Raw genomic sequence first — 11692 nt, forward strand, 5'->3', positions numbered from 1 at the left:
AGTGCTGGGATTACAGGCATGAGCCACCATGCCTGGCTAGAGTTTCTTTTTTCTTTTGAAGTCTCGCTCTGTCGCCCAGGCTGGAGTGCAGTGGCACGATCTCGGCTCACTGAAACCTCTGCCTCCCAGGTTCAAGTGATTCTCCTGCCTCAGCCTCCCGAGTAGCTGGGATTACAGGTGCCTACCACCACGTCCAGCTAATTTTTGTATTTTTAGTAGAGATGGGGTTTCACCATGTTGGTCAGGCTGGTTTAAACTCCTGACCTCGTGATCCACCCACCTCAGCCTCCAAAAGTGTTGGGATTATAGGCGTGAGCCACTGCACCCAGCAAGTTTGGGGTTTTTGACTCCTTTTGTCTTCCTCCAGGGATCCTAGAACCAGTGTTTCCTCTGGAACTAAATTTTCATAATATGAGTTGACACTTAGTTGAGAATTAAATAAATTAATTCAATTTATAATTGAATAAAGTAATTAATTGAATTAATTGAAATTAATTCAATTAAACAATTGAATAAACTGCATAGAGAGTTACACTGGTTAATGAGTAGTGGCTATTCAGGAAACTATAGAGGAACTGCTCAGAAAAGGTGGGGTGCAGTGACTCACACCTATAATCCCAGCACTTTGAGAGGCTGAAGAGGGAAGATTGCTTGAGCCCAAGAGTTCAAGACTAGCCTAGGCAATATAGGGAGATCCTGTCTGTACCAATAAATTTTAAAATTGGCTGGGTGTGGTGGTATACACCTGTGGTCCCAGTTACTGGGGAAGCTGAGGTAGGAGGACCACTTCACCCAGTAGATTGAGGCAACAGTGAGCTGTGCTTGCACCACTACACTCCAGCCTGAGTGATAGGACACTGTCTCAAAAAAAAGAAAAAAAGGAAATATCTGTAGGAAAATAATCTATTGCTAATATATGACTCATTTACCCTTTAACTTCCTTTTTTCTCATGGAAACAATTGTGATTTTGCATTAAGTTAATGTTTTTTCAGGAATGTGGCCATCATATTATGTCATAACTGCATAACTGCCTGTATACAGGAGATGATATGAAATGAATGAACCATTTTCTTACGTTTTTCTTTGTAGGGAAGATGGAAGAGTTGAGTCAAGCCCTGGCTAGTAGCTTTTCTGTGTCTCAAGATCTGAACAGCACAGCTGCCCCACACCCCCGCCTATCCCAGTACAAGTCCAAGTACAGTTCCTTGGAACAGAGTGAGCGCCGCCGGCGGTTACTGGAACTGCAGAAATCGTAAGGAAGCTTTAACTCCTTGGCTTCTTTCTCTGGGCTAGGAGCTGTGAACCATTCCGAAGGCTCTAGGCTTGTCTCTACAGAGGCCCCCTTCAAAGTAGACCTTTTGTTGGCTGGCTGATCTTCTTGCCCACAGATTGGGATTCGGAGGGGTAAATCCTGGCCGAAGTAGGTTTCTTTTTTTATTTTTTCTTTTTGAGACGGAGTCTCGCTCTGTCGCCCAGGCTGGAGTGCAGTTGCGCCATCTCCTCTCATGGCAAGCTCTGCCTCCCAGTTCACGCCATTCTCCTGCCTCAGCCTCCCGAGTAGCTGGGACTGCAGGCGCCCGCCACCATGCCCAGCTAATTTTTTGTATTTTTTAGTAGAGAAGGGGTTTAGCCAGGATGGTGTCCATCTCCTGACCTCGTGATCCGCCCGTCTCGGCCTCCCAAAGTGCTAGGATTACAGGCGTGAGCCACCGTGCCCGGCCAATAGGTTTCTTTTATACCTAGAGCTTAGGAGAAGATGAGGAAGTAGGGAGAGACCAAACTTTTAAACCAAAAGCTCAATTATTTGGTTAAGTTTTTCTTTTTTTTCCTGGCAGCTGTACTGAGCTCTGTGGTTTAGGAACTTGTGAAAGCCACGCCCAGACTTTCACTCCCCACATTTCCTGGGATGCTTGTGTTTGGCTTCTGTACTCTGAATGCTGGTATTGGTGTGGTCTTCCCATCTGCCTTCAGCCCAAATGTTTCTGTGGCACTCTTGGGAGTTCAAGACAAATAATGCCTAAGGGAATCTGAGGAAATGTCTTCCATACACTTAATTCTAAGTGCCAAGATGGGCAAACAGGGAAATAGGGCAGGATAAGAGTGTTTGAGGCTGAGCTGCTCTGAAGGTGGGGCTGATCCTTATATTCTCAGTGCAGCATGGGCCTCTTCTGGGTCATAAATTAAGGAATTAGGGATCAGAAGAAACTACTAACAGCTGCATAGTTTCCATACAGTCTGCATTTTGCCCAGTGTTGCATCACTGGTTGTGTTTGGCAGAGATGGTTGGTTCCCTGTGGCTCTGGGTGGCTTGCAGAATACATTTCCAGATCATTCCTCTCCCCATTTTTAAAAATGTAGTTATCTTTGAATAGGTAATACATTTATATGATTGAAAATTTAAAATATACAGAAGAGGCCAGGTACGGTGGCTGACGCCTGTAATCTCAGCACTTTGGGTGGCCGAGGCGGGTGGATCACCTGAGGTCAGGAGTTCGAGACCAGCCTGACCAACATGGCAAAAAACTGTCTCTACTAAAAATACAAAAATTAGCCCGACATGGTGGTGCACGCCTATAGTCCCAGCTACTTGGGAGGCTGAGACAGGAGAATCACTTGAACCCGGGAGGTGGAGGTTGCAGTGAGCCAAGATCGCACCACTGCACTCTGGCCTGGGCAACAGAGCTAGACTCTCTCTCAAAAAAATAAATTGAAGAGTATATGGTGAAGTTTTCTTCCCATTTCTGTCCCATAGCTATCCAGTTCCTCTCCTGTATTATTAGTTTCTTGTGTATCCTTCCAAATATATATATATATATATATATATTAGATAGGGTGTCACTCCGTTGTTCAGGCTGGAGTGTGCAGATCCTGGCTCACTGCAGCCTCAACCTCCCAGGCTCAAGTGATCCTCCCAGCTTGGCCTCTGAAGTAGGTGGGACTACAGGCACACTCCATAGCACCTGGCTAATTTTTTAATATTTTGTAGGGACAGGGTCTCCCTCTGTTGCTCAGGCTGATCTTGAAAACTCCTAGGCTCAACTGATCCTCCCACCTTGACCTCCCAAAGTGCTGGGATTTCAGATGTGAGCCACTACACCCGGCCGTTCTGAAGATATTCTATGTATGTATGAGCAAGTGTGTGTGGTAGTATATGTATAAAAGCTTTTTTTTTTTTTTTTGAGACGGAGGGGCCCTCTGTCACCCAGGCTGGAGTGCAGTGGCCAGATCTCAGCTCACTGCAAGCTCCGCCTCCCAGGTTTACACCATTCTACTGCCTCAGCCTCCAAGTAGCTGGGACTACAGGCGCCCGCCACCTCACCCGTCTAGTTTTTTTGTATTTTTTAATAGAGATGGGGTTTAACCGTGTTAGCCAGGATAGTCTCGATCTCCTGACCTCGTGATCCGCCCGTCTTGACCTCCCAAAGTGCTGGGATTACAGGCTTGAGCCACAGCACCTGGCCTTTTTTTTTTTTTTTAAACTCTCACCCAGGCTGAGTACTGTGGCATGATCTTGGCTCACTGCAACCTCAGCCTCCCAAGTAGCTGGGACCACTGGCACAGGCCACCACACCCAGCTAATTTTTGTATTTTTGGTAGAGACAGGATTTCACTAGGTTGCCCAAGCTGATTTTGAACTCCTAAGCTCAAGTAGTCTGACCAATTCACCCTCCCAAAGGGCTGGGATTACAGGCAGGAGCCACTGCGCCTGGCCTTTTTTTTTTTTTAAAAACACAAGTAGCAGTATACTATATACTGTTCTGCACATTTATTTAGTGGTGTTTTGGGGGAGAAATTCTATATCAGTTCATAAAGTACTACATCATTCCTTTTTCATGGTGTCAGGTATTCCATGGAATGGATACTTCATAATGCCATCTAGCCAGTCCCTCCTGATGGGCGTCTGGGCAGTTTTCTTCTTTTGTGATTACAAACAATGCTCAGAAAATAACCACAGGCAGACTTTCTTTCACACATGTGCAAATATACCAGCTCTTTTATTCTCAAGATAAAAGACCATTGTGCTTTTATATGTTCTCTCTGGTGTGCGCCTTTTTGTAGTGAGCATGAACATGTATGTGTTTAAGAGAAACCAGCTGTGTTGGTTTCACTGCCTCAGTGGTGGAATTCCTGCTTTGGCATTGAAGAAATCAAGTGTGGGAGGTTATGTGGTATTTCCAAATCACTTTGAAACAGTTAGGTTCCAAAAGGTTCTTTTTTTTTCTATTCAGTTTCCCAAACTTTCTAGCATGTGTTGTTTTAAAACAAGATAATGATAAAGGGAAACAAATAAATAAAATATATTAAATTGTAAACTAAGTGGCCTTTTTTGAAAGTTAGACAGGAGCTGGAGAAAGACCAGGCTTCTGAGAAAGCTGTATAAGCTGGGCACAGTGGCATACACCTACAGTCCCTACAAAAGAAAAAATTCTCTTCAAAAACAAAAAAGGTATATAAAGCAGAAATCTCCAGAAGCTGTCCTTGCTTTAGACTTCTCACTACATCTCAGTGGCTCTTCTCTTCCATCCCTGGGGTCTTTGGATGAGCTATCTGCTAGGCGGGAAGGTATCAGCTTTCATCTGGGGTGGGATGGGGTAGGGGTGAAATTAGCCTTTCCAGCTAGTGAACCTTGGAAATTTCTTTAGATATTTTATTTTGCATTCTTAGGAAACTCTGAGGAAGACTGAGTGTATTCAGAGGGGGTTTCCCTATTTAAGATTTTGAGGGGGCAGTCACTGGTTTAGCCTTGCAAAGGAGATTCCATCATTTCTTACTTCCACCAGAATCCCCAAGCTACTCCTGAATTTGGAGCTTTCGAATTAAATGTGTCGCATTATAGGGCATCTTCCTAGAAGACATAAAGACCTGCCCTGGCCAGACGTGGTGGCTCGTGCCTAATAATCCCAGCACTTTGGGAGGCTGAGGTAGGCGGATCACTTGAAGCCAGGAGTTTGAGACCAGTCTGGGCAACATGGTGAAACCCCATCTCTACAAAAAATACAAAAATTAGCCAGGGGTGGTGGTGTTTGCCTATAGTCCCACCTACTCCGGAAGCTGAGGTGGGAAGATCACTTGAGCCCAGGAGGTCGAGGCTGCAGTGAGCTGAGATTGCACCATTTCAGCCTGGGCAACAGAGTGAGACCCTGTCTAAAAAAAAAAAAAGATCTGTCCTTATGCCTTTTTTTTCCTTCCAGCAAGCGGCTGGATTATGTGAACCATGCCAGAAGACTGGCTGAAGATGACTGGACAGGGATGGAGAGTGAGGAAGAAGATAAGAAAGATGATGAAGAAATGGACATTGACACTGTCAAGAAGTTACCAAAACGCTATGCTAATCAAGTAGGTGGTCCAGAGAAGATTAGACCCAACTAATCTCACTCCCTTTACTATGCAGTCAAAGCCCACTGAAATAAATGCTGTCATAAAGAGAGGAGAATGAGGCAGGGAAAAGGAATAGGAACTGCAAAGAACATGCCAATGTACATAGAGCATATGGGATGATAAGAAGAGATGGCTTACTGTGCTATGGACTAGGAATCACTGATGGAGTCTGTGGGTGGTGGGGTTTGGGAACTATTAGCCTATGCTGTTACCAAAGACTGCCGGCCCACTGCAGAAAGTCCCTGATCTATTGATATAGTAACAGACTCCTTATCCTTGTCATTTTTTTTAGTTGTCACTGCACAACTGTTCTGGATTGGGCCTGCCCAGACTACCACTGACTCCTTCCACTTCTCTGGGTGGTAGAATCTTTCCCAGGCAGTGTACTATGAGGCCAGTTTTGAAATTTCACACTCAGGTGGGAAGTACAGCTGCTCTTGAATAAAGCGAGCCTGCCCAGCCACCCCAGACCAGCCAGTTGGCCAAGGTGAGGTTCAGGCCATGAAACAGCAGATCACTATAATAAACCTGACTCAGTGCCCTTTTAGATCCAGAGAGGAAGCCAACATGGCTGTGGTACCATAGGGAAAGAAGCGTGGAGAGAGACTGTTCTTGTGTTCCAGGCAGCTCAGGTATTTCAGGAAGCAGGGTATGGGTCCAAGTTGGGAGAGAGGTCTACCCTGCTATCATATACTTGCGTCTAGAACCCAAGTATCTTGTCATCTCAGAATCCTCCCCTGTCTTTAGAATATGGTTCCTGGGCCTGAGTGTGGTGGCTCATACCTGTAATCTCAACACTTTGGGAGGCCAAGGTGGGAGGATTATTTGAAGCCAGGAGTTCAAGACCAACCTGGCTAACATAGTGAGACCCCCCATCTCTTTTTTTTTTTTTTTTGAGATGGAGTTTCACTCTTGTTGCCCAGGCTGGAGTGCAGTGGTGCAATCTTGGCTCACTGCAGCCTCTGCCTCCTGGATTCAAGCAGTTCTCCTTCCTCAGCCTCCCGAGTAAAAAAAAAGTAGCCGGGCGTGGTGGCAGGTGCCTGTAGTCCCAGCTACTTGGGAGGCTGAGGCAGAAAATCACTTGAACCTGGGAGGCAGAGCTTGCAGTGAGCCAAGATCACGCCACTGCACTCTAGCCTGGGCGACACAGCAAGACTCCATCTGAAAAAAAAAAGTGAGATTCCTTCCAACCAGGGAGGAAGGAGGGAGCGTGAAATCAGAGAAGGGTTAATGAAGGAAGAGGCAGCCTTGAAGGGTAAGTAGGACATTAATAGATAGAAGTGCAGTGCATTTTAGGGCATTCCAGGCAGTGGGAACAAACAGGCTGAGCACGAGGCCCAGAAGCGGGAAAGGAGTATATGGTGTGCCCAGGAGCAGTTTGCAGTCCGGTTAGGGTGGAGTGGCATAGAGTTAGGGGAAGGAGTATGGCAGAAGAGATGTAACAGGCCTCAAAAATATGTGTAGGGGCCGGGCACAGTGGCTCATGCCTGTAATCCCAGCACTTTGGGAGGCTAAGACCAGGAGTTTGAGACCAGCCCGGCCAACGTGGTGAAACCCCATCTATTAAAAATACAAAAATTAGCCAAGTGTGGTGGGTGCCTGTAATCCCAGCTACTCAGGAGGCTGAGGCAGAAAATCACTTGAACCTGGAAAGTGGAGGCTGCAGTGAGCCGAGATCATGCCACTATACTCCAGCCTGGGTGACAAAGCTAGAGTCCATCTCAAAACAAACAAACAAACAAACAAACAAAATATATATATATATATATGCAGGGAGGCCAGGTATAGTGGCTCACACTTGTAATCCCAGCACTTTAGGAGGCCAAAGCAGGAGGATTGCTTGAGGCCAGGAGTTTGAGACCAGCCTGGGCAGCATATGAAGATCCCATCTCTATAAAAAATAAATAAAATAAATAAAAAATAAATGTTGCCAGATAGAATGGAAGAACTTAGCAGTGGACTGGATATGAGAGGCAGTATAAGAAGTGGTCAAGGATGTAAGCTTTGAGGTCACATAGATCTGATCTCAAAGCTAGGCTCTGTGTTGACTTTAAGCAAGATATTTTAACCACTCTAAGTCTTTGGTTTCTTATCTGTAAAACAGAGGATAGTAATAGTACTTATCTCACAGGGTTGGTAGGAGGATTAAATGAAATAATGCTAATGTGCCTTAAATACCTACCCCAGAGCCCGTAAGTGCCCCACAAGTATTAGCTGCTACGACTATTTTTTAAACAGTTATATTGAGATATAATTCATATACCATACAATTTGCCTATTTTTATTGTGTAGTTTAATGTTTTTGAATAAAGTGAGCCTGCCCAGCCACCCCAGACCAGTCAGTTGGCCAGGGTGAGGTTCAGGCCATGAAGCAGCAGATCACTAGAATAAACCTGACTCAGTGCCCTAGTGTAGTCACAAGACTGTGCAACCATCACCACTATTTAATTCTAGAACATTTTCCTTATCCCCAAAAGAAACCCCCATACTAATTAGTGTCACTTTCCATTCTTCCCTGTAGCCCCTAATCACTAATCTACTTTCTGTTCCTATTCTGGACATTTCATAGAAAGGGAATCATATAATATGTGGACTTCTGTTACTGGCTTCTTTTACTTAGCATAAGGTTTCCAAGATTCATCATGTTGTACCATGTATCAGTACTTCACTCTTTTTTATTACCAAATAATATTCCACTGTATGGATAGACTACATTTAGTTTATTCATTCTTCAGTTTATGGCTATTTGAGATGCTCCCACTTTTTGGCTGTTATGAATAATGCCATTTTTATTTGATTTTTAAATTAATTTTATTTATTTTTTTTTTGAGGTGGAGTCTCACTCTGTCATCCAGGCTGGAGTACAGTGGCATGTTCTTGGCTCACTGCAGCCTCCATGTCCTGAGTTCAAGTGATCCTCTTGCCTCAGCCTCCCTAGTAGCTGGGACTACAGGTGTGCGCCATCACACCCAGCTACTTTTTATATTTTTAGTAGAGACGGGGGTTTCACCATGTTGACCAGGCTGGTCTCAAACTTGTGACCTGAGCTGATCCACCCACCTTGGCCTCCCAAAGCGCTGGGATTACAGGTGTGAGCTACTGCACCTGGCCAAATAATGCCATTATTAACATTCATGCACTACAAGTTTTTGTGTGAGCATATGTTTTCATTTCTCTTGTGTATATATCTGGAAGTGGAATTCCTGGGTCTATATATGATAACTCTGCTTAACCTTTTGAGGTAGTGCTACACTGTTCTCTAAAGTGACTCCACTACTTTACATTCCCACCAGCAACATGTAAGTATTCCAATTTCTCCACAGCTTTGCCAACACTTGTTATTGTCCATCCTTTTAAATATAGCCATCTTAGTGGGTGTGAAGTGGTGTCTTGTGGTTTTGATTTGTATTTCCCTAGTGACTAATGGTGTTAAACATCTTTTTTTTTTTTTTGAGATGGAGTCTTGCTCTCTCGCCCAGGCTGGAGTGCAATGGCATGATCTCAGCTCACTGCAGCCTCTGCCTCCTGGGTTCAAGTGATTCTCCTGCGTCAGCCTCCCAAATAGCTGGGACTACAGTCCTCTGCCACCACATCCGGCTAAGTTTTGTATTTTTAGTAGAGATGGGGTTTCACCATATTGTCCAGGCTGGTCTTGAACTCCCAACCTTGTGATCTGCCCGCCTCAGCCTCCCAAAGTGCTGGGATTACAGGCGTGAGCCACTGCGCCGGCCTGATGTTAAACATGTTTTCTTGTGCGTGTTGGTTATTTGTATATCTTCTTTGGAGAAATGTCTATTCAAATCCTTTGCCCTTTGCCTTTCTTTTTTTTAAGACAGAGTCTCGCTCTGTTGCCCAGGCTGGATGCAGTGGCGTGATCTCGACTCACTGCAAGCTCTGCCTCCCAGGTTCACGCCATTCACCTGCCTCAGCCTCCCGAGTAGCTGGGACTACAGGCACCCGCCACCACGCCTGGCTAATTTTTTTTTGTATTTTCAGTAGAGACGGGGTTTCGTGGTGTTAGCCAGGATGGTCTTGATCTCCTGACCTCGTGATCTGCCTGCCTCATTTTTTAATTGAGTATTTATCTTTTTATTATTGAACTATAAGAGTTTTTAATATATTCTAGATACAAGTTCCTTATCAGATACATGATTTGCACATATTTTCTTTCATTATGTGGGTTGTCTTTTTGTCTTCTTGGTGATATTGTTGGCAGCACAGAATTTTTAAATTTTGATGTAGTCTAATTTGTCTAGATTATGCTTAAAATCTAAGATTCAATAACAGAGTGGTGATGCCATTAACAAGGTTATGAGATACAGAAGGGAAGGGTAGGTGTTTCAGGGGTGGGAAGTACCTAGGCAACAGAAGGTAGTTAATTCCATTTTGGATATACTGAGTTTTAGGTGCAGAGGAGACAAACAGAGAAAGAGATACCAAACAGACATCTGGCAATATAGGTGGGTGTGGAGGAAAGAAGTCTGGAGATGAAGGAGCATTAGGAGGCATCCTCTTAGAAGTAACAAGTGAAGCTATAGAAATAGATTAGATCCACCCCAATGGGAACAGCATCTAAGAGAAAAGGGGGACCTAAAACAGCCCCCTGAAGATTACATATTTTGGGGGAGTGTGTGGAGGAATGTTTAGAGGGAAAAACAGAGTAGTGCTATGTCATGGGGCCAAGAGAACGTGTGTGAAGAAGAGAGATGTGGCTGGTAGCATTACACAGGGCAAGGAGTAGAGTGGGAAGGATAAGGAAGAGGTATGGGAGGCCAGGCTCTGTGGCTCATACTTGTAATGCCAGCACTTTGGGAGGCCGAGGTGGGTGGATCACCTGAGGTCGGGAGTTCAAGACCAGCCTGGCCAAAATGGTGAAACCCTGTCTCTACTAAAAATACAAAAATGAGCCAGGCATAGTGGTGTGTGCCTGTAGTCCCGGCTACTAGGAAGGCTGAGATGGGAGGATCGCTTGAACCCGGGAGGTGGAGGTTGCAGTGAACTGAGATTGTGCCACAGCACTCCAGCTTTGGGCGACAGAGTGAGACTCCAATTCAAAAAAAAAAAAAAGGAAGAGGTATGGGAAGAGGTCACTGAGGGCCTTCAGTAGGACTGTGGGGTAGCAAATCTGGACTGTGACTGTCAGAGTGAGCAGGAAGGCAGCATCAAGCAGTATTAAGTAGTTTTAAACTAGGAGAAAGTGGAGTAGCTCAGCAGAAATGCTGAGTGACAAAAAGTTTTTTTTTGAGACGGAGTCTCGCTCTGTTGCTAGGCTGTAGTGCAGTGGTGCAATCTCGGCTAACTGCAACCTCCATCTCCCAGCTTCAAGTGATTCTCTTGCCTCAACCTCCTGAGTAGCTGGGACTACAGGTGCACGCCACCATGCCCAGCTAATTTTTGTATTTTCAGTAGAGATGGGGTTTCACCCTGTTGGCCAGGATGGTCTTGATCTCTTGGCCTCGTGATCTGCCCTCCTTGGCCTCTCAAAGTTCTGGGATTATAGGCGTGAGCCACTGCGCCCGGCCACAAAAAGTTTTTTTTTTTAAGACTGGGAGTGAGTGTCTAAAGGGAAGGAGAAATGAAAGATTCAATGGGAGGGATTAATTGATGGGACAAAGTCTTTTTTTTTTTCCTTTTGAGATGAAGTCTCGCTCTGTTGCCAGGCTGGAGTGCAGTGGCATGAACTTGGCTCACTGCAACCTCCGCCTCCTGAGTTCAAACTATTCTCCTGCCTCAGCCACCTGAGTAGCTAGAATTACAGGTGCCCGCCAGCACACCCAGCTAATTTTTGTATTTTTGGTAGAGACGGGGTTTCACTGTGTTGGCCAGAATGGTCTCGATCTCTTGACCTCATGATTTGCCTGCCTTGGCCTCCCAAAGTTCTGGGCCTACAGGTGTGAGCCACCGCGCCCGGCCCGTGGGACAAAGTCTTTACAGATGGAAGAGACTGAGTGGAAGAGTTTGTCTTCCCAAATTAATTTTACCACATCACTGTTTTTGTTGGTTTGGTTTGGTGGTGTTTTGTTTTTTAAGGCAGATTTCCTAACATCCTTTAGTACCGTATTTGGGGCATCAGTTTGGGAAATGCTGGTCTAGTCGAAGAGCATCTCAAGGTCAGGGATCTTATTCATCTCTGAGTTGTGACCATGGAACATAATAGTAATGATGATAGGAGGAGATGGACAAAGTAAGGAAAGGAAGAGCGTTCATAACCCTGACCTGGGAGGTGAGGCAGTAAGCATGGTGTGGGTACAGGTGGAGATGGAGGAGAGAAGCCGAAATTCACAGTCAGTGGCCCCCATCATCCTGTCAGCT

At 45.3% G+C, this 11692-nt stretch overlaps 1 protein-coding gene across 4 annotated transcripts in view; it reads left to right on the forward strand.

Moving 5' to 3' along the window:
• The window catches only part of SNUPN (snurportin 1), a 29307-nt gene that overhangs the window by 4019 nt on the left and 13596 nt on the right, over positions 1–11692 (forward strand). For all 4 annotated transcript variants that reach the window (XM_011932862.1, XM_011932860.1, XM_011932861.1 and 1 more), the window contains exons 2-3: positions 1091–1253; positions 5194–5338. In XM_011932862.1, coding sequence (XP_011788252.1) covers positions 1096–1253; positions 5194–5338 — 303 coding nt within the window. In that variant the 5' untranslated portion in view covers positions 1091–1095. The remainder of the gene's footprint in view (positions 1–1090; positions 1254–5193; positions 5339–11692) is intronic.

The sequence above is a fragment of the Colobus angolensis genome, unplaced genomic scaffold, assembly GCF_000951035.1.
Source record: "Colobus angolensis palliatus isolate OR3802 unplaced genomic scaffold, Cang.pa_1.0 Scaffold99, whole genome shotgun sequence".
Lineage (NCBI taxonomy): Eukaryota > Metazoa > Chordata > Mammalia > Primates > Cercopithecidae > Colobus > Colobus angolensis.